At 34.2% G+C, this 25,646-nt stretch overlaps 1 protein-coding gene across 1 annotated transcript in view; it reads right to left on the reverse strand.

Annotated features, from left to right (window-relative positions):
- LOC111178590 (cadherin-12) overlaps positions 1-21,041 on the reverse strand; it is an 81,574-nt gene extending 60,533 nt beyond the window's left edge. Inside the window, exon 1 of the mRNA XM_022581435.3 lies at positions 18,324-21,041. Within this exon, the coding sequence (XP_022437143.2) occupies positions 18,324-18,465 (142 nt within the window). The 5' untranslated portion in view covers positions 18,466-21,041. The remainder of the gene's footprint in view (positions 1-18,323) is intronic.
- Between the last annotated feature and the right edge of the window lie 4,605 nt (positions 21,042-25,646).

Consider the following 25,646-nt stretch of genomic DNA (forward strand, 5'->3'; position numbering starts at 1 on the left):
ATAGACAGAAAGTACATTTTACAGTGGTATAAAATACTTGCTTAATTAGTTAACTTAATAGTTAATTAACAGTATAACTGCCTTCAAACAAGATATGAGAAATCTCTCTAAAAGAGAAAATGTAAATGTTAAATAAATAAATAGATACCAAATAAAAATACTTCAAGTGGCAACAACGGAGTGTTATGTAGACATTATAAAATAATTTTGGTTGAAGAATTCATATTTATCTATCAAACTAGCAACTTTTCATAGACTATAATTATGCTTCATTAGGCTTTATTCCCTAAACACTTAAGAGAGGGCTATCCTATAGAGTTGTCCAATGTTTGTGAACTCAAAGCAGGGTTTGAATTTGAGAAAACATGAGCAAAGAAAAAGAATAAAATTATGGGTTACATTGTATACCCATTGCCTCCAAAAAGGGTAAAGACAGATATCCAAGGGGAATTTGTCTGAGTTCAAATAGCCATGATTAGTAATCAAGACATAATGTAGCTTTTGCAACCTAGTTTCTATAGAGTATGTGTTTCACAATAGCCATATTAAACTCTAATCCTACTGAAGCACTCCTGAGATATCAGCAAACAGAAGGATGCCTGAATTCCTGTTTAATGTGGCAAGAAAGCATGTGACACAGTTATATAAAGTTGTACTAAATTTCTCAGTGACAAATTCCAAAGAAAGAGGACAAGGCATAGAACATGTGAAGTATTTTTTATGTCTTTTTTCTTCCTTTCTTAGCACCTATGATTTACCAGAAATGTGTCTACAACCTTTGTGTCTCATTGTGTGATTGTGATATTGAAATGAAGAAACACCAAAAGCCTTGAATCTATAGTGTGATCTGTCATGGTCTAATCTAACAGTACATCAGTAAGTGTTAGGAAAGTTCTTGATTTTTTCCAAATAGAGCAGTGGAGGTCTATGTTGGAAGATAAATGCTCCTCTAACAGGATATTTAGTTAGGAAACATGACTAAAAATTACTGAAGACATAGCTGGCAGAGATTTGAGAGAGATAGGGAGCTGTCAAGTGTAGTGGATTTCAAGTTAAAAACATGGTCAAGCAGTGCATGATGGTGATGGTGTTGCATCACTGGGGAAAGGGAAGGGTTGAATGGAATCTTTAGGAAAATATGGGCATCTAATGTAAAAGCTTGGAAAATTTCTGCTTACTTTATCCAAGCTATTCAGGGGGAGCAACTTTAGGTTACGTGTTAGGTTTATGAGTTTGCTTTTCATTTGAACATTTAAAAGTAAAAATAATAGAATCAAAAAATCAAGGGAAAAAATCTAGTCTGGTGTTATCACTTAGGCTTATGGTTAGTGAAGGTGAAGAGTTTAGCCAGAATTGAGACCTTTCAATGTCAGAAAAAAATTTAAACTCTGAGAGACTAGCTAAAGGACATCAGATAATACAGACTGTAGATGAAAGACTATATGCCTTTTCAAGACTATAGGCTGAGATATGACTCTTATGTTTTATAAAAGAACATTTTCCGAGGCTAATAACAATAAATGTGAAGACAGCCATACTTTGCAATCCTCTATCAATATAAGTTAAATAGCAGTTTTAGAAAAAGTTGTCAGCATGTAGTTTGCCTGCAAAATTCATAATTATCTAACAGCACTGGAAAACTTGTCATTAAACTGAAATATTAGTCTTGTCCTAAAAAGATGGACTTAATAGCATTCAACTAACATGCCCTACTAAAATTAAGATATAATAGAAGTAAAACAGTGTTTTCCACTTACATCTGTTTTCTACATTGAGGTTTTAGTGTACATAAAACAAACACATAGAGAGCACTGAATTTTCTGTTCTTTTCATAACAGATATACATTGTAGTAAGGTGGAAGATGCATTCATTAAGACAAGCATTTCTCAGTAGAATATTGTAGTTGGCAATAAAGTCTACAGAACATGGAACAAGTCAGAGAAACTATGCATTAATCTTGTCAGATTGTTTAGGTTCTGTCATTTTATTTCCAATGACTTGACATTTTATCATTTCTAGAAACTCAACAGCAATAAAGCTAGGGTCATTAAGATTAATTCAAAACTGAAGTGAATCTTCACCTGTGCCAAAGTTGGATCGCTTATGATGTACCATGTAATTACACTGCCATCATTTTCTGGACAGCCTACTTTTGACACATATGAAACATCTTAATGGCACTACCTCTACAACACACATTAAGATAGAAGACAGGTGACAAGAAATTATTCACAGAGTCAATAAGAATATATACTTACACAGTTATCAAATATGCATGCTAGGCTGAACAAAAATAAGCATGTTCCCATAGAAAAGGAGAAAACTGTATGTAGTGAACTAAGGTAGAATTATAGTGATCAAATTCTCTAGCTTCTTACAGGTAATGTGCCCTGTTAATTCCAAAGGTAAAAGTATTTGTTACTTAATTATAGGCTAAGTGGGCATCCTCTAAGTAACTAATGCTACTCAAAAAATTATACTTTGATTATTAGAACTTGCACTGCGTGTGTGTGTGTGCATGTGTGCACATTCATTAATACCTAAGGACAAAGGTTATATATTTCCCTTCCTTTTTCTTTGAGAAAATTTCCAAGTATTGATGAAAACACCAAAAATATATATTTACTTAACAAAATACAAATTAATATGTTACAGTTTAATCAGAAATAAAGATTATAGGACCTGAATAAATACATTAAATGAATGAATGAATTATACAGTACTGTGACAACATTCAGGCATAAGAATAGAAAATAAAAAGAAGATGGAGTAATCCATTACAACTTCTCTTTTGAAATACATTTTATTTTATGCTTATAGTAAGAACTAATCTAAAGTTACTGAAAAACAATACATAAGAAGTCAATGTTCAGCTGCACATAAAACGTATCTATATGTAACAAATAACTAAGTTGGAGGTAATTAGGCCTAAGTAGAAATTATTTCAAATTGATAAGAATGTTAAACACTTTTAAGAACTTGAAAGCATATACTTGAGACCACTTAAGGAGGTGATTACTTGAAATATTATATTTACATTTCAACTTTAGAAAATAGAGAGGAGAATCAAGATGGCAGAGTAGAAAGGACTTAAACTCATCTCATCATTTGGGCACACCAAAATTACAACTACTTACAGAGCAACTATCTATGAGAACAACCTAAAGTCTTACAGAAAAGATTTTCTGAAACTAAAGATATAAAGAAGGGACCACGACAAGATGGGTAGAAGGGGAGGAGATGTATTATACTCAAGACCCACACCCCCAGGATGATAACTGGCAAACAGGAGGGAAGTTACAACCACAGAGTTTGAAAATGGAAACACAGCATTCCAAAACCTATGTGAAACAGCAGAAGCAGTTCTAAGTGGGAAGATTATAATGATATAGGCCTACCTCAGAAAACAAGAAAAATCTCAAATAACCAATCTAACTTTACACCTAAAGGAATGAGAAAAAGAAGAATAAGCAAAACTTAAAGTTACTAGAAGGAAGAAAATAGCACAGAGCCAAGAAGAAATAAAGGAAATAGAGGCTAAAAGAAAAAAATATATATATATATATAGAAAAGATCAATGAAACTAAGATTTAGTTCTTTGAAAAGATAAATAAAATTTATAAACCTCTAGCCAGACACATCAAGAAGAAAAGAAATTAAAATGAATAAAAACAAAAATGAAATGGGAAAAGTTACAACTGACACCACAGAAATACAAAGGATAATAAGAGATTATGACAAAAAATTATATGCCAAAAAATTGGACAACCTAGAAGAAATGAATACATTCCAAGAAGCACTGCATTCTTCCAAGACTGAATCAGAAAAAAATAGAAAATCTGAACAGACCAATTACTAGTAATGAAGTCTAATCTGTAATCAAAAAACTCCCAATAAGCAAAAGTCCAGGACCAGACAGCTTCACAAGTGGATTTTAACAAACATTTAAAGAAAAGTTAATACCTATTTGTCTCAAACTATTCCAAAAATTTGAAGAGGAAGGGACTCTTCCAAACTCATTCTGTGAGGTCAGCATCAATTTACAGGACTATATCCCTGATTAACATAGATGCAAAAGTCCTCAACAAAACATTGGCAAGCCAAATTAAACAATACATTAAAAGGTTCATACACCATGACCAAGTGGAATTTATACCAGGAATGCAAGTATGGTTCTGAATCCACAAATCAATCAATGTGATGCATCACATTATCATAGGATAAAAATCATATGATCATCTAAATACATACAGAAAAACTTTTGACAAAATTCAACATTCATTTATGATAAAAACTATTAACAAAGTGGGTATAAAGGAAGCATATCTCAACATAACAAAAGCTATATATGACAAACCCACAGCCAACATCATAGTCAATGGTAAAAAGGTGAAAGCATTTCCTCTAATATCAGATACAGGACAAGGATGCCCACTCTCACCACTTTTATTCAACATAGTATTGGAAGTCCTAGCCACAGCAATCTGACAAGAAAAATAAATAAAAGCACCAAATTAGAAAGGAAGACATAAAACTGTTATTCTTTTCAGATGACATATCTTATACATAGAAAATCCTGAAGACTCCACCAAAAAAAAAAAAAGAAAGAAAGAAAACTATTAGAACTAATAAATTAATTCAGTAAAGATGTAGGATCCCAAATTAATTTACAGAAATTTGTTGCATTTCTACACACTAATAATAACTGTTGGAAGAAAAATTAAGAAAACCATCCTCTGTACAATTTGATCAAAAAGAATAAAATAACTGGAAATAAGTATAACCAAGGAGGTGAAAACCTGTACTCTGAAAACTAAAAGACATTGATAAAAGAAATTGAAAACTTACAAACAAATGGAAAGATATACCATGCTCATGGATTAGAAGAATTAATATTGTTAAATATTCTACCCAAGGCAATCTACAGATTTAATGTAATCTTATTAAAATACAAATACCATTTTTCACAGAACTGGAACAAATAATCCTAAAATTTGTATGGAACCACAAAAGACCACTAATAGCAAAAGAAATCTTGAGAAAGAAGAACAAAGCTGGAAGTATCATGCTCGTGGATTTCAAACTTTACTACAAAGCTACAGTAATGAAAACAGTATGGTACTGTTAGGTCAATGGTACTGTTAGATCAGTAGATCAATGGAACAGAATAGAGACCCCCCAGAAATAAACCCATGCACTTATGGTAAATTAATCTACAACAAAGGAGGCAAGAATATCCAGTGGGGGAAAGATCGCCTCTTCAATATATGGTGCTGGGAAAACCAGACAGGTACATGAAAAATAATGAAACTGAACCACTTTTTCACATGATATACAAAAATAGACTTAAAATGGATTAAAGACTTAAATTTAAGACCTGAAATCACAAAATTACTAGAGGAAAACATAGGTGGTGTGTTCTTTAAAATCTATCTTAGCAATATTTCTTTGGATATGTCTCCTCCAGCAAGGGAAACAAAACCAAAAATAAGCAGATGAGAATATTAAAAAATTTAAAAAAACACACTTCTGAATTGAAGATATTTCCAAATGATATATCCAGTAAAGGATTAATACCCAAAATACTTGAAGAACTCATAAACTCAAAAAAAAAATTGAATAATAGGCATAGGACCTGAAAAGACATTTTTCTGAAGAAGCACAGATGACCAACAGGCACGTGAAAAGATGCTCAACAACACTAATCATTAGGGAAGTAAATATCAAAATCATGAGATATTGTCCCACGCCTGTCTGAATGGTTATCTCAAAAAGCCAAAAAATAAGTGTTGATGATCCAACAATTTCAATTCTGGATATATACCCAAAGAAAACAAAAACACTAATTCAAAAAGATATATGCACCCATATGTTAATTGCAACATTAGTTACAATAGCCAAGAAATTAAAGCAACCTAAATGAACATCAAGAGATGAATGGATAAAGAAGATGTGGTACATGTATACAATGGAATATCACTCAGCCATAAAAAGAATGAAATCCTACCATTTGCTACAACATGGATGGATTTACAGGGTATTATACTAAGTAAAATTAGCCAGACAGAAAAAGACAAATATCATATGATCTCACTTATATTTGGTATTTAAAAAACAAAATAGAAAATAAAACATAACAAAAACAGACTCATAGATACAGAGAAAAAACAATGGGTGGTTTCCAGAGGGGAAGAAAGTGATGGGGATGGGCAAAATAGGTGAAGGGAATTCAGAGGTGTATACTTCCAGTTATAAAATAAATAATCACAGTGTCATATTGTACAGAGTAGGGAATATCATCACTGGTACTGTCATGGCTTTGTATGAGGATAGATGGTCAATAGATTTACTGTAGTGATCTTTTAGTGATGAATTTAAATGTCAAATCACTATGCTCTAGACCTGAAACTAACATAATATTGTATGTCAAATATATGTCAATTTATAAAAGTGAACTATTTTTTGATACACACTACAGAATGGATTAATCTTTAAAGATACTGTGCTAAGTTAAACAAGCTAGTTATAAAAGATTACATATTGTATTACTCCATTTTATGGAGTGTACAGATAAGCAAATCTACAGAGACAGAAAGTAGATAAAATTATGCACGGGAATGGAGGATGCAATTGAGAGGAACTGGGGAATAACTGCTCATGGGTATGTGGTTTCTTTTTGGAATGATAAAAATATTCTAGAATTAGTAGAGATGGTTGCACAACTTTTTGTGTATAGTAAAAAGCGCCGAATTGTATACTTTTAAAAAACAAAATAAAAACTTCATAAACAAAAACAAATAAATAAAATTTAGAAAATAAATGCATATTACTATAAAACTGTTGATTCAGTGATTGAAGTCAGACATTAAATTGTTCAAATAGTGATCTTGTGTATATGTGTGTGTGTGTGTGATTTACCATCTAATTACAGAGAAGTAAAATGTTGCTTTATAAATATTTTAGTGTTTTAATTACTTAAGCAAGTATAATAGCACACAAAATGATCTTGCCTTATCTATGGAAAATAAAAAGGTAATAAAAGAATCTCATATGACCATGTCTTATATTTCATAGAAAAAAAATAATATCATAGAGGGGATAGCTCAGCTTCCTGAACTTTTAGGCTATCCCACATCATGTTACCATTAGTCTAAAAAAGTACAACATGCAAGATGTAATAAAAACCTTATTTTTCCTTTGTCTCTCACTGTTCCTTTAGACTTTCTTCATTGCCAGTATGCTTTGCCTTCTCTGTTCATTTTCAATTAGTAGTCTTATGTTGACTTTAATTACTAAAATCTAGATCTGGAAATCAGAAATTTCCAGTATATCATATTAATTAGTGATTTGATCCATGTGCAAAATTAAGGCTTTTCCTGTCTGCCAGTCCACCCCCAAGCCAAACTGGGCCAGTGCAGATGGGGCTTCAGTTTGGAAATGGATGGCTTGACAGGCTTTGCCTTGTCTCATCATTCTCTTGCCAGTATTGAAAATTCCAACCAAACCAATTCCAAATGAACTATGAAACAAAAACCCATTTATGTTACTTAATGATTGTCAGAATAAAAAGTGTTCCTGATTCTCAAAAATATGTATTTTTAATATATGTGATTTATATAACCACTACTTCCATTACATAGTAAACATTATGTAGATCTTGGCAAGAGTGCACAACGTTTCAAGTGCATCAATAAGCTTCCGTTGTGCATTCATTTTATGGAGTACATTTAATATTCCCTTAAAACCTCCATTAATCATGTAAACCTTTCTTTTGTCCTTGTCTATGTAATTTCTGACCCACCTAACAAAACATAGTAGATGGATAATTCTCATTGATATTGCTCAATAATTTCACAAAAATGGGTCACACCTGAGGTTTTATTATAAATTATAAATATATTCAACATCTTACAAACTAGGCCTGAAAAATGTTTGAAATTCAAATTCACCTGGGAATACTTATTTAACCAATAGTTTGATTTTTCACAGAATTTTTTGAAACATTGTGAGACTAGTCTAGAAAATAAACTTAACCAAAATTAATTTTTTCAATAGCACCAAATTCATTGATCTACAAATTTTATTTCTAAATATTCGTCATGTGTTAATGCATTAATGTATGTATACAATGGTTTAAATTTTCTTTAATTGACTGTATTTTATAATTGAATGCTACATATCTCTTCCCTATCTTGTTGCTTATGCCTAAAATGTTTCATTTTCCCACTGCTCCTAATCCCCCTTTATATAAATTCTATTCTTCATTCTTTCAGTGACAACTTCAAGTCATTTTTTGATGAAATTTTTTTTTTTTGCACTTCCATTTTTTCACGATTCTTTAAATAATACATTATGTTTTTTCAATGGTCTAAAATATTTTGGTACACATTTGCTGTTCCACTGGCTAACTCCTCTTAGAGGTTTCAGAAATCAATATTGGTATTAATTCCTTCTACATCCTCTTAGATCTGCTCTGTAATGGTTTGGTACCCATCTTACACATTTGTATATCATCGTGTGCATAAGTCTATCATTCATTTTACTTCAAATAGTATAATTCTCCATTATACACAGAGCTGCTTGAGGGAAGAGATTAATTTTTTATCCTTTATACATATAAAAAAATGATATAGCCATTTTTGCATTTACTTTTCTATAAAACTAGCAATCCATGAAACATTATTTGTTAAAGGATATAATTTATTGTGTCCAATATTTTTTAATAAAATAGATATCTTATGTGCAAAATATTTTGTTTCCATGGTTTTAGTATTATTTATATCGTGTTTAACTTTCATAAATACTGTATAAGTCCAATTTCTTTGCCTATATAAATGCTAAGACCAATAATAAGGCAAATATGAAATAGATTTAAACCATGTGACATAAATGAGAATTTAGGATACCTTCACAACTGTGGTTAAAAATATACACCATTGTCAGAAATATATGTATTAAAGGTTTGAGGTGGTGATATTTAAGCTTCTATTTATACCTTTGTTCATTCTGCCTCCTGGATTTTCTTACATTCAAAATTAAAGAATTATGCCCTCTTTAATCTGATTAATTTCATGCATGCCTCAAGTTTCCTTTGTCACTTCTATCATTAAATGTCTCTCGGAAATGTTTTTTGACTCTGACTTCTCTTTGAGGTTCCCTATATTTTCAGCCATGATTTGCTCATTTCCACTCAAATTTCAGCATATCAGCAGAAAAACCGTCTCCTACTTAAATAATTTCTTCACATGCTCTTTATCTTACTTATCTCTGAATCCAATAGATCACAAAGTCCTTTCCATTCTGCTGCTGTGTATTTCTCAATTCTGGCTGTTTGTTTATTCCAAACAACTGCCCTGGGTTTGTGCCACATCTCTCTACTTCAGTGTTTACCAACTTAACAAAGTTATTTTTTAAACATATTGATTTATGATATTGCCTCTCTACTCAAAAGCACACACATACATACATAAATACATGTGTATAATTCAGGAGTGTGGCACTCTTAACCAACCTTCTCTCTTTCAGTCTGTTAAATTCTTACTATATATTTCTTCTTAAATGCTATATCCTTCATATTTCCTAATAGTCCCAGCTAGATCTAATAACTGTATCCTATTTACGCCAATAATTATTCTGATCATATTCCTATTATGGAATTTTACTGTGGTTGTAATATATTTATACATATAGATATTTGTCTTATAGAGTGCACTGTTGACTGAGAAAAGTAAAGATAGTATTATTCAATTCATTCAATTCTCTTAAGAATCAAGAACAAGTATGAATAAATACATACATATGATTGTATAAAAGTGGCAGGAATTTTTTTAACATCTTTATTGGAGTATAATTGCTTTACAATGGTGTGTTAGTTTCTGCTTTATAAAAAAGTGAATCAGTTATACATATACATATATCCCCATATCTCTCCCATCTTGCATCTCCCTCCCTCCCTCCCACCCTCCCTATCCCACCCCTCTAGGTGGTCACAAAGCACAGAGCTGATCTCCCTGTGCTATGCGGCTGCTTCCCACTAGCTATCTATTTTACGTTTGGTAGAGTATATATGTCCATGCCACTCTCTCACTTTAACCCATCTTACCCTTCCCCCTCAGCATGTCCTCAAGTCCATTCTCTAGTAGGTCTGTGTCTTTATTCCCGTCTTGCTCCTAGGTTCTTCACGACCTTTTTTTTTTTTCTTAGATTCCATATATATATGTTAGCATACAGTATTTGTTTTTATCTTCCTGACTTACTTCACTCTGTATGACAGTCTCTAGATCCATCTACCTCACTACAAATAACTCAATTTCGTTTCTTTTTATGGCTGAGTAATATTCCATTGTATATATGTGCCACATCTTCTTTATCCATTCATTTGTTGATGGACACTTAGGTTGCTTCCATGTCTTGGCTATTGTAAATAGAGCTGCAATGAACATTGTGGTACATGACTCTTTTTGAATTATGGTTTTCTCAGTGTATATGCCCAGGAGTGGGATTGCTGGGTCGTATGGTAGTTCTATTTTTAGTTTTTTAAGGAACCTCCATACTGTTCTCCATAGTGGCTGTATCAATTTACATTCCCACCAACAGTGCAGGAGGGTTCCCTTTTCTCCACACCCTCTCCAGCATTTATTGTTTGTATATATATATATATATATATATTTTTTTTTTTTTTTTTTTTTTTTTTGCGGTACGCGGGCCGCTCACTGCTGTGGCCTCTCCCTTTGCAGAGCACAGGCTCTGGACGTGCAGGCTCAGTGGCCATGGGTCACAGGCCCAGCCACTCTGCAGCATGTGGGATCTTCCTGGACCAGGGCACGAACCCGCATCCCCTGCATCGGCAGGCAGACTCTCAACCACTGCACCACCAGGGAAGCCCCATTTGTATATTTTTTTATGATGGCCACTCTGACCAGTGTGAGATGATATCTCATTGTAGTTTTGATTTGCATTTCTCTAACGATTAATGATGTTGAGAATTCTTTCATGTGTTTGTTGACAATCTGTATATCTTCTTTGGAGAAATGTCTATTTAGGTCTTCTGCCCATTTCTGGATTGGGTTGTTTGTTTTTATAATGTTGAGCTGCATTAGCTGCTTGTGTATTTTGGAGATTAATCCTTTGTCAGTTGCTTCATTTGCAAATATTTTCTCGCATTCTGAGGGTCGTCTTTTCGTCCTGTTTATGGTTTCCTTTGCTGTGCAAAAGCTTTTAAGTTTCATTAGGTCCCATTTGTGTGGCAGGAATTTTTAATTGACTATAATGTGATTTTCAAAGACTGAAATAATAATAAAATAAACTTAAGCATTTTAAGCAAACTAGGGAAATGATATTAACAATCACAGCATATATCCTTTACTCTGGGTAAAAGTGTTTAAAATAGTATTATGATTGTAATTGCCACCTCAAGAAGGTCGCTGGCCATCCAGCTCATAAGCATAATTCTTCTGAGAGTCTGCTAATGGGGCAATGGAGCAACCAGGCTACAATCTTTTATACTTTGCCACATGGGAAACAGAACGAAATAAGTCATCAAAAAGTGTCAGCACTATTTTAAAAGGACTCATATACTCATTAGCAAAGCACAATATGATGTGAATAATGATAATTATAGCAATGAAAAATTATTTAAACATTCTATTACTGCTATTTTTCATTTGCTTACATCTGCCCACATAGAGTCTAGTGAAACTCACTAATCACTTCTCATTGGAGAACTGGGAGTGGAAAGTTTTTCACTGAGCTTGCCTTCAAATTGTATTCATTTCGATCCAGTTTGAGTTCAGCCTTAAAGCATCAGTATCTGACATCCGTAAACTCTTTGGAAAACTTCTAAACAAGACGTACAACTGTATATGAGTGCTTAATATGTTAAAAAAAAATAAACTTTCAAAATACTTAGTTTAAAATGACTACATTTTGTCCGGCTTCCCTGGTGGTGTAGTGGTTGAGAGTCCGCCTGCCGATGCAGGGGACACGGGTTCGTGTCCCGGTCCGAGAGGATCCCACATGCTGCGGAGCGGCTGGGCCCGTGAGCCATGGCCGCTGAGCCTGCGCGTCCGGAGCCTGCGTTCTGCAACGGGAGAGGCCACAACAGTGAGAGGCCCACGTACCGCGAAAAAATAAAAAAAGACTACATTTTAATACTCAGTCTCCACCCAAATAGGTGGAATTTTGCATGAATCAAAAAATTCTCATGAGGTACAAAATAATTAACTCATTACCTCTAGTTAACGAATAATGAAAAAGCCTTCTCAGGGAATCAACACTTGCTCCTTCATCACAGATTTTCAAATTGTGCCCTGCAGGCTATCTATATCACAATCTACTGGAACACTTATCTATAATTCAGATTTCTGGATTTAAGCTATGTCAACTGAAGCAGAACTTCCCTCGCTGGGACATAGGATCCCAAGGAATTCCTAAGGCAAATACAATTTGAGAACCCCTGGGAGAGCCACTGGTGAATAAGTCCAAATTTATCGTTTGCATGCCTTATCTTCAGGAAATAGTTGTTTCTTATTTATTTTTATTGAAGTAGACAAAGGCCCATTTGGGAATTAAACTTGAAGTGCTTATTTCCCTTAGTAAAAAGCTAGTTTTATAACGTGTCTTGGCTCATTTTTCAAGAATAGAAATAAGAGTCATCAAATATGACTCATGCTCACATTCTATGTGAGAACTGGAAGATGCCTGAATATAAACGCTTTGTATAATTTTTTAACCCCTAAAATTTATGTTTTCTAATGCTTTTTTTTTTTTTTTTTTTTTTTTTTTTGCGGTACGCGGGCCTCTCACTGTTGTGGCCTTTCCCATTGCGGAGCACAGGCTCCGGAAGCGCAGGCTCAGCGGCCATGGCTCACGGGCCCAGCCGCTCCGCGGCATGTGGGATCTTCCCGGACCGGGGCACGAACCCGTGTCCCCTGCATCGGCAGGCGGACTCTCAACCACTACGCCACCAGGGAAGCCCGACTTTTAATGCTTTTTAAACATTTCCTCCCAAATGAGGAGCATATCTAATTGTCATATAGCATACATACATACAATATCAAAGATCAACTTATCTAATTTTTTGTCATATTTATATCTTTGGGAGGCACTGACCTAAAAGCCACAGACTAGGTTAAATTATGGGAATTAAACTGTATTAAAGTTGATGCTAAATTGGCACCAGTACTAAGTTTGAGAAACATAAGCAAATATGAATTTATATCATTAACACCTTCATATATTAATTTTTTATTACTATTTAAAACCGACACCCAGTTCCAATTAAGGAAAGCCTTCACTTACATTTGATCTATACAGTTAACTTTGCAGACCAGTTGGTCCACGCCACCTTTCCAATCTCAAATATTTGAGTGAACCTGAAGTAGTCATTCTCATTTTAATACTAGTGGAGCTCACATAAGACCCATTATTTTAGTCATGCCTCTTTCGGTATTCTTTCAGAGTAATTGCCACCATCTTCTCTTTCTCATTCTTTCACCTAAAATAGCATATTGGAGGCAGTGATAAGAACAGAAATTCCACCTTTGCCTCAGAGGCATCATTTAGAAACATGCTGAGGGTGTTAACAGTTATTTGTACTTGATCTGCAGGTAGGAAGCAGGCCCTTGGCCAGAGTCTCCAGATAAGTTGGAAGGAGAGATTTGTACATAATTCACTCCCTAACAGTCACAGAAAGAGATTGTGAAAAGAACTGAAGTGATTCTCAGCATACACATATTTACATATTCAGACATATCTTGGGCACGCAAAATCCAGGAAAAATTTTCTCCTTTGATATTATTTAAATAAATATATAAATCTATATAAAGTTTTGAATTCTCAAATTATATATATATATATAAATAAATATAAAAATATAAATATGTACAAATATTATATCTAAAAATAAACCTAACACATGAACTTATATCTTTAGTAGTCAATCTCAGTTATCCCCACGACAATCAAACTTTGGACACCTGGCAGAACGTGATGGTACATTTTCTAAGGCTGGATCTGAGTAGCTGTCAAAATTCAATTACTCTTTAATTCTGTATTCGGAATGACTTATTACATGGTTTTACTAAGTAAATTTCAGTATCAAAGCTTATAGTTTTCCAGGTATAAAGATGGTAAATGGTAAACAAAGAGAAACAGACTTTGTGCCCCATCTGGATATAATTGGGTTCATGGTTCTAGGTATAATATTGGATACAATTATATGTTTTAGAAAATAACTATTGTACAAATAATATTTTATTGACTTATAACTGAATCTATTGTCCTATAACTAGAAACAGTCAATATAAACATGTTTGGTGGGCATTTGATGAAAACAGATTTACTTTATTTTGTTTATTTATTTATTAGTTTACTTATTTAGGCCTCACTCTGCAGTTGGTTTGCTGGATCTTCTTAGTTCCCCAACCAGGGATTGAACCTGGGCCACAGCAGTGAAAGCTCGAAGTCCTAACCACTGGAGTGCCAGGGAATTCCCAAAAAACAAACTTACTTTAAAATACTGTTTTACTTATGACTAAGAATTTGTCGTAAAATAAATATTAATGTCTTATTTTCTGCATTTGAATCCATTTACCATACAAACAGTTCTCTTAAATGCTTATTATATTGAAAAAGAAAGGAAAAAGAAGCAAACACTTCTTTACGTTTCCTACAAATTATCCCTTTTTATGTAAAGTATGAGGGCTTTATTTCACCTAAGTTGTTTTCTTATTCATTACAAAACTATTACACAGAAGAGACAAGTGAGAGAAATATTTTGCCTAATGTGAATTAACCACAAAACTTAATCGATTTGATCTCATAATGTATAATTTAGATCAGCTTGTTAGATGGTTTTGTTATTTAAAATTCAAGTAATGGAAACCACCAGCATTTTGCTGTAGCTTATTTTGACAGATGGAAATCCTCTACGGATGTCCTCGATTATCATAGATGGAAGCTATATGAGTATATGTAAAAGATTTTACAAAGAAAATATTTTGTTTTTATATGACTACAGGTAGAGCTCTTTTAACATGCCTGGTATTATTTCTATTTCTGAAACAGTATTCCCTCCTTTGTTTGTGAACAGTTCTGTCTGTAGGACTTTTGGGGCAAAACACAGGCATTAAAGGCAAATTGCCTTTTAAGAGGGAAAGTGATAAAAAGTTCTGAAGTCCCTTCATAAGATTAGGTCTTGGGTTCTCCTACCTAGGAGCTGTGTGATCTTGGACAAGTTACTTAACTTTTATTAATAATATACCCTTGTTCTTTTATTTCTAAAATTGAGAAAATACTATACAGTCATTGTAAAGCTAAATGGGAATATATATGCAAATCATTTTGCATAATGCATGACACACGGTAACTTATTAGTAAATATCATTGTCACCATCATCGAATGAAATTGGCAGGAAATTCTGATGCCTCAGGAACCATCTATTTGGCAACAGTAAAACAGCAAATTATTTACACTTGCATCCTACAAATGGCCATGACATTTACTTTTATTTTCATTTCTAACAGATTTATAGAAGGAAATGGATGGAAATGGGTGCTTAACAATGACACACATGCATACGTACACACACAAAGCCAAAATGAATTGTGATTAGTAAATTTTAAGAAATTATCTTGTGCATTTTTAAGCAATGAAAAAGATGTAGCTCCATGAAGTTCAATTGAAGGAAGATTTTCTTTTCAGCATAACTGCTTAACAGACATGAACAAATATAGCTAGCTGTGGGAAATTCTCTTGTTAAGTTATATTATGTATGAAATATTTGTTTTCTTGACTTTTACATTCAAAAGTTATTATTTAAGTTTGTCATTTCATGTCATATTTTCAGTTTAATTGATCCATGTGAGAAATATTCCTGCAGAAAGAGCACTGGCTTCTAAAGAGGTGGCTTTTCTGTTTATAAATGTATTCTGCCTTTTTCCTCTGAAGGATATAAATCAAAATAACAGTACAGTAAAAAGAGCTTGACACAAAGGCATGTAAGATTTCAAGGGGATTAATTTTTTATTCATGAAAAATGTGAAAACTCTCTTCTTTCTCATGATTCAAAAATATCTCTCACCTATTATACGTTCAGGCTATAGTTCGAATATGCATGTAACACAAGAAGAAAATAATTAGATCACAGTGATCTATTTGGTATATTCCTTCTACCCTCTCATTTCTGTTTATGATGACAATTCAGCCTATGTCATGTGACTTTTTTGCAGACGTGTCTAAAAAATATTGTTTCAGAGTGGCAGGTAAAAGAAAAGAATATCTTTTCATTTTCATATGTTAAATTAGAAGAAATTTGAACTTTAGTATCAAAAAAAGCCTTTGTTAGCTTTGCTGATATTGGGCAAGTTAATCTAAGTCTCAGTTTTCTTAAGAGTAAAATGTGGAAAATAAAGATCTCAGAGTGTTTCTGAGGAAAGGAAATACAAAAGTGATAAAGTTCCTGACACAGCATGAAAATGCTCTAAAAGTTCAAATGCCCTTAACCCCATAATCTTTCCTAGTGGGTCTCAGCTAGTTACGCTTAGATCTACATATTCAACTTCGAGTAAATTCCAAAGAAGCCTGCTGCTTTGTACAGATTCTTTTCACTAGATAAGATCTGGAATTGATCTTCCTGTCTCCCTGGGAACTGAGCATGCCATCTTGGTTCCCTAACCATACTCTAGTTTCTCTCCCATTAAGATATTTTCATTTCTTTGTTGCACTCCAGCCTATTTGTCTGGATGGCTGTTCAAACTTTTGCAAATTACCCTTCATCCATACCCAGAAGTTGTTTCCTTCCACTGGTTGAGTTTTACACTCTTCATCTGAAAAACCTCACTATGATCCTTGTGAATAAGAATAGTGACCCTACCTAGGAAGATCTCTGCTATTTCTTATACTCTAAACTGAACATACTTTTTATGCACAAATCCAAAACAGAATCCAAATGTACAATGTCACCTTTTATGTAAAAGTAGAACAATCTTTCAAACTAGTCTCCTCCATTAGCTATTACAGATTGCCACAAATAAGCAGTAAAATTGTTAAAAATCAGTCTTTTTGAGGTGGGAACATGTTCTTTTTTAATGCCATATTCTAGAGAATCAAATGCATTATTTCTTTCTCCTTTGAAATATTTATTTATATTTTTTTGGTTTCCCTGAATAGAAAGCAAGGAAAGTGTTTCTCTAGGACTCTGTGTTATTAGTCATAACCTATTATTTACTAGCCATTTGTCATATACATCCCAGTTGCTAAAGTATAATGATTTCTAATTGCCACTTTTATAACATTTGTTCAGTGCACTGACTTTCTGATCACTAAGTAAGTGTATTTCCATAAGAAAATATAGGTTGATCATTTTAAGACAAAAATGACAAAGTAGTAAATTATGTAAAACCACACAGCTAGAGGAATAAAATATCCATTTAGTTAAATATTCTCATTGTTATATACTTTAGTAGATAAACTCAAACTCTCCCTGGAGTTAGAAGAAGAAAATGATTTGCCTTGTTTTGGTTTTTAAAACTGTTCATGCAAATGAGTGTCTAGTGACTTTATCAAATTACTTATATAAGCAATGGAAGAAACAGTTCCTGTATTCTAAATCCTAGGAACACTGAACTATAATCCTTGAAAATGTACCAGAAATCGAACAGGTACTTACTGGTGTTAAATATAATACTGCAAAAGAAAACTGGATGTAACACAAGTGAGAAGTATTCATTTTCAATAAGAAATATAGAGTTACAGAGAAGATATAGGTGTGAATTATTCTATTATCATAGAAAGTATAGCAATTTTCACCTATTGCAAAACTAAAATAAAATACAACTAAAGTAGAGAAATAGCATCACTGCAATGTCATCTGATATCTCCAGGGAAGTATACAGAAATGATTCAATACAGAAAATTGATAAAGCGAAGGCAGAAAATTTTATGCTAATTATATGATATAACAAATAGTACAGTGGCATATATGTCATAAATCTTAAATTACATTGTACTTTTCATATTTATATTACTTTTTCAACTAGTAAGAAATTAGACAAGATCCCAACCTATTGTGAATATTTTACTTTTATAAGAATTGATAACATGATTCATACAATTATTGACTCATTTATTTTTTTTCTATTAAAATCACACTACGCATGATTCTAATGGAAAAATGTAATTCTGAGGACAGTTAATTTTTAGCTTCTGCTTCCTAAAGACAAAAAGTGTCTGGAAAATTATTACAATTCCTGTAAAATTCAATGAAATGCAAGACATTTTTTAAAAAGCTGTACTGATTTCGACTTAACAGGAAAAACATACTTTTTGGGAATCGAGGTGGGTTGTCATTGACATCTGTTAGGGTGATGTTGACTATTGTCGTTCCAGCTAACCCTCCCAGTTGTCCGCCCATATCCTTGGCTTGGATGAGGACTTGGTATTGTTCTTTGACTTCCCTGTCCATGTTTGGCAAAGCTGTTCTAATAACACCTTAAGAGGGGAAAAAAATAAAAGATAAATATCACAAACGGTGAGTTTTCCAAAATAAAATAGTCCACAACAAGAAAGTGATTCTATCTAGATTCATTAGCAGAAAAACATGCTAACAAAAATTCTGTGTATTAAAAAGTGAAACACCCAAAACATCCAATGGTTAGGATATAATTAAATATATTGTGGTAATAGCCGTATAGTGAAATGCTGTGCAGCATTGTGGAATATGGTTAAGGAACAATGTATTGGCTCTAAAAGATGGTCGTCATTCACTAAGTCAACCAAGTTAGACATAATTTATACAGAATGCTCCTACCTTTAAAAAAGAATTAAATTGTTAGACAATATATATTTTAGATATATAGTAAAAAAATTAAGTGATTACACTGAAGGTGAGATTTCTAAAGAATAACATCTTCTTCATTCTTATCTATTTTTTGGGATACATATATATTACTTTGCTTCTTTGAACACTTGAATATCTCCTTTGTGTATTTTATTTTGTCTTTCAGGATTCCTCTTACTTATATTAGCCACAGGTTTTTGTACTTAGATCTTATTAAGCTTTGCCATTGCAGGGATTTTGTCTCTCTTGTCACCAAGTTACTATACTACAACCTCTAATGGAGTGCTTGTCATTTAGAAAAATCTCAATAAGAATGACTGACCATCTGACTAGTGGAATGACTGGCGAATTGAAGGAGGGAATCTATAAATTATTTATTTATTCATTTACTTTTGTTGTGGACCTTTTTTTGCGGTACGCAGGCCTCTCACTGTTGTGGCCTCTCCCGTTGCGGAGCACAGGCTCCAGACGCGCAGGCTCAGCAGCCATGGATCACGGGCCCAGCCGTTCCGCGGCATGTGGGACCTTCCCGGACTGGGGCATGAACCCGTGTCCCCTGCATTGGCAGGTGGACTCTCAACCACTGCGCCACTAGGGAAGCCCTTGATGTGGACCATTTTTAAAGTCTTTATTGAATTTGTTACAATATTGCTTCTGTTTTATCTTTTGGTGTTTTGGCCATGAGGCATGTGGCATCTTAGCTTCCCAACCAGGGATTGAACACGCACCCCTTGCATTGGAAGGCGAAGTCTTAACCACTGGACCTCCAGGGAAGTCCCTATAAATAATTTATAATCATGAATCATGATATATATGCATATTTACATAGCCTACTCATTTCCTGTTCTTGTGTTTGAGTGCAGAACTAATTTATATTTATGTCTGTATTTATATTTATATTTATTCATAGTGTAACAACTAAAACCTTCTGGATTTATTGCAGGTAAATTGTGAATAAATTTTATAACAAATTCCAATCTATACCTAATGATTTTAGGGAGAGATTGCAGGAAATTTGTCTTAAACCCATGTGTCTTTGATATTATTTCTTAAATAATAAGGCATATATGAATAACAAATTTAATATCAATTGTCAACACAAAATATAGAATCCTAAGCACAAACTGAATATACATCCTTATTTTATCTATACTTACCTAATGCTGTTCTTTTGCTAATTCAGACTTAACTACAATCTGAAATTTCTTTGGCCCTTGGCAGGAAATTGTTGCAAAAAAGGCAAGTTCCATTTTTTGCTCCTGCAGTTTTACTCATACACTGCTACTGACACCCTTTTACTTCAATCTGTTTGTCCTTTCTTCAGCTTGGATTTCTGATGTTTCATTTCCAAGTGTCTTAACTAAGATTCTTCATCTCTGCATCTCAGTGGCCTGGTCCTACATGCCTTAAGCTACATGACTTCTGCCTGCCTTATAATATTTGTATTTTCTAGATAAATGCCTGGGTTGAATTCATACTCATAACGTATTTTCCTGTTGTTGACCAGATTTATCTTTACTCAGTTCATTTCCAGTAAGTATATATGTATATTTCTTACTCTACTCAATTTCTGGTATGAAAATTTTCAATATAATTTACAAATATGTTTGATATATAAATTTTATGATATATGTATGCACATGTAAAACATTGATTCTATGAAAAAGAGAGCAAATAAACATTATCAGACTTATTTAAGACTAGAGTTTTTTTCTGATGATTTGATGTAATTGTCATGAATACCCCTAACTGCCCTGCACTCCTCCATTTTGTGTCTGATAGGTGATCTAGCCGCCGCATCCAGCCATCCTTTTAGTTTAATGCTGCTTTTGGGAGACTGTATGTTAGAATTTAGAGAGGAAAGGGTTGTGTATGTAGTTTCAAAGGAAATCTCCTCTGATAACCATGATGTGCTTCCCCTTCCCACCACCATTTTCATTAGGAGCCACTGTCCCAGAGAAATAACATACAGCATTTCTAGAATTTTTTTAGAGTTGAATCTGGGGAATCAGGCAGACAACAAAATTCATTTTGAGTAGAGAATCCTTAAATACTGTGGCCTATTGAAAAAGCCGGGGGCGGGGTGGGGCGGGGAATCTCCTATTCAAAAAGTTACTCTTCTTATGGCCACTGGTTGTTTCTATACTTCCTAACATTTAAAACCAAACAAATGAAAATGAATTGCCCGGTCTTGAGCAAGGAGGAAACTTGAAACGACTGGACTAAAGTGCTTCCATAGCAAAATGCAACCAGCCGAAGGAAATGCTACATTCTGTCACTTCAGATCTTAGATTTAGGTTCAAGTATCCATCTCTGTTTTTCAGTATTTGTATATAAAGTACAGCAACAACCTTGTATGATAATAGTTTAAGATTAAAAAGAAAAAACATGCATTTTATAAAACAGTATAAATACTCCACAGGTACTCCACAGTAGTGATACCACAAACTTTAATTAATTTGAAATAATTATGAAATAAATCCTATTTTTTGGAAAAAAAAAGAGTAGATAAGCAAGTTTACATTGAATACTGGTATGGTCTTGTAACTGATGAACTTTCAAACATATGCAAGATAATTAGAGCAAAATTAAGAATGAGAAAAATAGATTTTATTTCTGCCAATATGAATGGAAATATATGGTTGAGAGAGTTATAACCTTAAATTAAGGTTATAAAACCTTATAGCACCAAAGGATACTAATCTGCCAGGGGATATATTCTCCTTTTGCAATCACCTTGGTGTTATAGGCAAGTCCCTTAGTTTTGGTGGATCTCAGCTTATTTTGTAAAAATGGGTTAGATATGCTGATGAAAACTTTTTGAGATGAAAATAATGCAATACTATATATGAAAAATCATGAAATATTACATGTGATAATCAAGGATTTGGTTTTATCTGAGTTTTTTCTTGAATTGAGTGCTGAACTGCAGGATTGAAACATGGGATAGTAGATTCAGTCAACACTTGTACTAAAATATATGTTTCATTCAGGCACTGTTCCTAGGTTTAAGGGTGTAATGGCTTCCATCTGCCCCTCCAGTTCCACTATATATACTTTTCTAGACTTCTCTCTGCTCTCTGGTTTCTGGCTACCCTGGGCCAATTGACAGGAGATTAGACGATAGAAGGAGAATGAGTTTGGGTTTTTCTTTCCATGGATCCCCCACATTCCATTCCACACTCTCTCGTGCCATGGTCTCTGCCTGTGACTCTAGAACACCCTCATTCCTTCAACCCCAGTGTGGTAACTGCATCCACTTCTTATTTCTTCTCCAGATTCGGCCTTATCCCTTATGGTTTCCCTACAATCTGCTTTCACTTTAATAAAGAGTCCTTTTATTAAACTAATCTCAAATTGCCCAACTGGGTATCATCTGTTGTCATCTGGGAAAATAATTGGTAGAGTCTCTGTATAAGGCTCCTTCATGGAATGTACATTTAATGGGTATGTATTATGTATTCCTGTAAAGTGGTGAGGAGGTCATAAAGAAGCTTTTAAATGATTAACCTAATTTCAGATGGTGATTGGTGTTATGAGGAAAATGAAAGAAAGTCCTCTTGAAGGTAGTATCAGAAATGTCCCCTCTGAGGAAAGACTGCAATCCCAGAGAAGTGGAAGAGGCTGACTTAGAAAGAACCCACGGAGGAGTATCCCAGGGACGAAAAGGAGGAGAGCACTACTTCTTCAAAGCATACAAGAATAGAACTTGGGGCTTCCCTGGTGGCACAGTGGTTGAGAGTCCGCCTGCCGATGCAGGGGACACGGGTTCGTGCCCCAGTCCAGGAAGATCCCACATGCCGCGGAGCGGCTGGGCCCATGAGCCATGGCCGCTGAGCCTGCACGTCCGGAGCCTGTGCTCCGCAACGGGAGAGGCCACAACAGTGAGAGGCCCGCGTACCGCAAAAAAAAAAATAATAATAATAAGAATAGAACTTGGAGGTTGATGTGGCTGCAACATACCACTGTTGGGAGGGATGGTATAAAATAAGATCACAGAGTGGGAGAGAAGTGAGATAGTGGTTTTCAAAGATAAATAAACTCTCTGGGAAGGCATCTTGAAAATCAACAAGTAAGACTACATCAAACTAAAAAGCTTCTGCATAGCAAAAGGAATAATAGACAAAAATGAAAAGGCAACCTATGGAATGGGATAAACTATTTGCAAATCAGATATCTGATAAGGAGTTAATATCCATACCATAAAGAACTCATGCAACTCAATAACAAACAAAAAAAATCTTACTTAAAAATGGGCAGAGAAACCGAATAGAAATTTTTCCAGAGAAGTCATACAAATGGCCAGTGGTTACATGAAAATGTGCTTGATATCAATAATCGTCAGGGAAATGTACATACATCAAAATTACAATGAGATACTTATCACCTCATGATTCTTAGTATGGCTGTTATCAATAAGTCAAGAGCAAGAGATAAAAAGTGTTGGCAAGGATGTGGAGCAAAGAGAACCCCTGTGCACTGTTAGTAGGGATGTCAATTGGTACAGCCACTATGGAAAATAGTATGGAGGTTCCTTAAAAAAAAGTAAAAAATAGAGCTACCATATGATCCAGCAATTCCACTTCTGAGTATGTATCAAGAGAAAGTGAAAACAAGATCTTGAAGAGATACCTGTGCTCCATGTTCATTGCAACATTATTCACAGTAGCCAAGATATGAAAACAACAGAAATGTCCATCAACAGATGATTGGATAAAGAAGGTGTGATATAATGGAATATAATTCAATAATTCAGACATGAGAATGAAAAAAAAAATCCTGCCATTTGCAACAACATAGATGAAACTTGAGGACATTATGTTAAATGAAATAAGTCAGAGAAAGACAAAAAGTCTATGATATCATTTATATGTAGACTCTAAAACAGCTGAACTTATAGAAACAGAGTAGGTTGGTGGCTACCAGGGGCTGTGGGGTGGGGGAAATGGGGAGATCCTGGTCAAAAGGCACAAACTTACAGTTATAATGTGGATAGGTTATAAGGATAGAATGTATATCATGGTGATTACAGTTAATATTACTGTATTATGTACTGGAAAGTTGCTAAGAGAGTAGATCTTAAAAGTTCTTAGCCTGGAAAGGAAATGGTAATTATGTGACCTGATGGAGGTGTGGCTAACACTATGATGGTGATCATTTTGCAATATATAAGTGTATCAAATCAACACGTTGTATACCACTTACTTACACAGCACTATATGCCAATTATATCTCAATAAAGCTTGAAAAATGCTAATTATTAATTTGAGACTATTCAGATAGATTAGGTGGATGGATGGATGGATAGATAGATAGATACAGATAGGACGAGATAGATACAGATAGGAAGAGATAGATACAGAAAGGTAGAATGAACAATGGATGAATGGCTGCATTCTCCATTCACTGAGGATTAGAGTCCAGAGGAGACCTAGACCACTAGTCTGTTCTCTAAAGAGCAGTCTCTGTGGTTAGGTCTGAGCATGAAGCAGTCACAGAGCCCCTCCAATCAGAAATCCTCAGAGATTGTCCAGGTCGCTCAGATTACAGACCTCACATAATCTCCATCTTCCCACTCCCTGATCTTAACTCTCTGATATTATCTTCCACAACTCCCTCCTTTGTTCACTAGAGCTTTGTACCCTCTCTTCCCTCTGCTGGAAATGTTCTTTCCAAGACGTAACCATAAACAGCTGCTCTACTTCTTTCATATCTGTCATCAAAGTCGTCTTCATAGGACTGTATTTGTCATTCCAACTAAAATTCTATACTGAATTAGTTTCCTACTGCTTCTGTAATAGATTTTTTAAAAGCTAGTACATTCTTAAGCTTTATTAAAAATATGGTGTTCATGACTACACAGATAAGGTGTATAATTTTTTGAAAACTGTTGCCAATAATGTATTTTGAGGACAAGAAGAGTTATCAGGTTATCTTAGGTAGGAAGAAAATTTAAAGACAGTATGGTCCGACTTTGCACCATAACATGCCTTAACTATTCTTTAAGATTTAGAAGTCACTTCCCCAAAAGTTCTTTTCTTAGGAGTTTCCCCGCTCTCGTGAGTCTATATCTAGTGCCCAGTAGTCACACTACGTATCATAGAATGGTATCCTAGAAAACCCAAATGTAATCTTCTGAGGACCTGATGTCCTCCCCCGAGTAGATGGGGATCTATTTGAGGATCGGCCTGATGCATCTCAGTATCCCGGCAGCACAGGACCTGCCAGATCATTGGTTATAAATAAATGTGCATCAATTTACCCAAATCCAGGAAATCCATACCCAAATCCAGCACCACTGGCTTATCGCTCATTACCTGCTTTAAATCTTCCAGTAATATGAAGCTCACAGTCTCATGAGGTGCCTGTCCCTCTTATTTATGGACAATCATCAACATCTTTTTTTCTTAATGAAACCAAAATTCTTTCTTCCTGTAATTCATGCCATTGATAGCCCTCTGGAGCAGCAGAGAATACAGCTAGCTCCTCTTCTACATGAGAGCTCTACAACTTCCGAAAGGCATGTATCACATCCGCCTGGAGTATTTTCCTTTCAAGACCAAACAGTCTTAGTTCCATCTGCAGATGTGTGCATTCCGTGGTTTCTAAAATAAGGCAAGTGGAGTTCACACAGAGTTCTCGTGAAGTGTGACAAGGCAGAATACAAGGGAACCATTGTCTGCGGTACATTTTTAGTCATGTAATTTTACTGCATATATGTAAAATATTACAAAAGTGATAATGGCACGTGTTGTTTAATCTTAATAATTGTCTATTTCCTATTTCACTCTTGAAGAAAAAAAGAG

The sequence above is a fragment of the Delphinapterus leucas genome, chromosome 3 (assembly GCF_059928025.1).
Source record: "Delphinapterus leucas isolate spDelLeu-1000000601 "Yukka" chromosome 3, BTC_Dleu_Yukka2, whole genome shotgun sequence".
NCBI classification, from domain to species: Eukaryota; Metazoa; Chordata; class Mammalia; order Artiodactyla; family Monodontidae; genus Delphinapterus; species Delphinapterus leucas.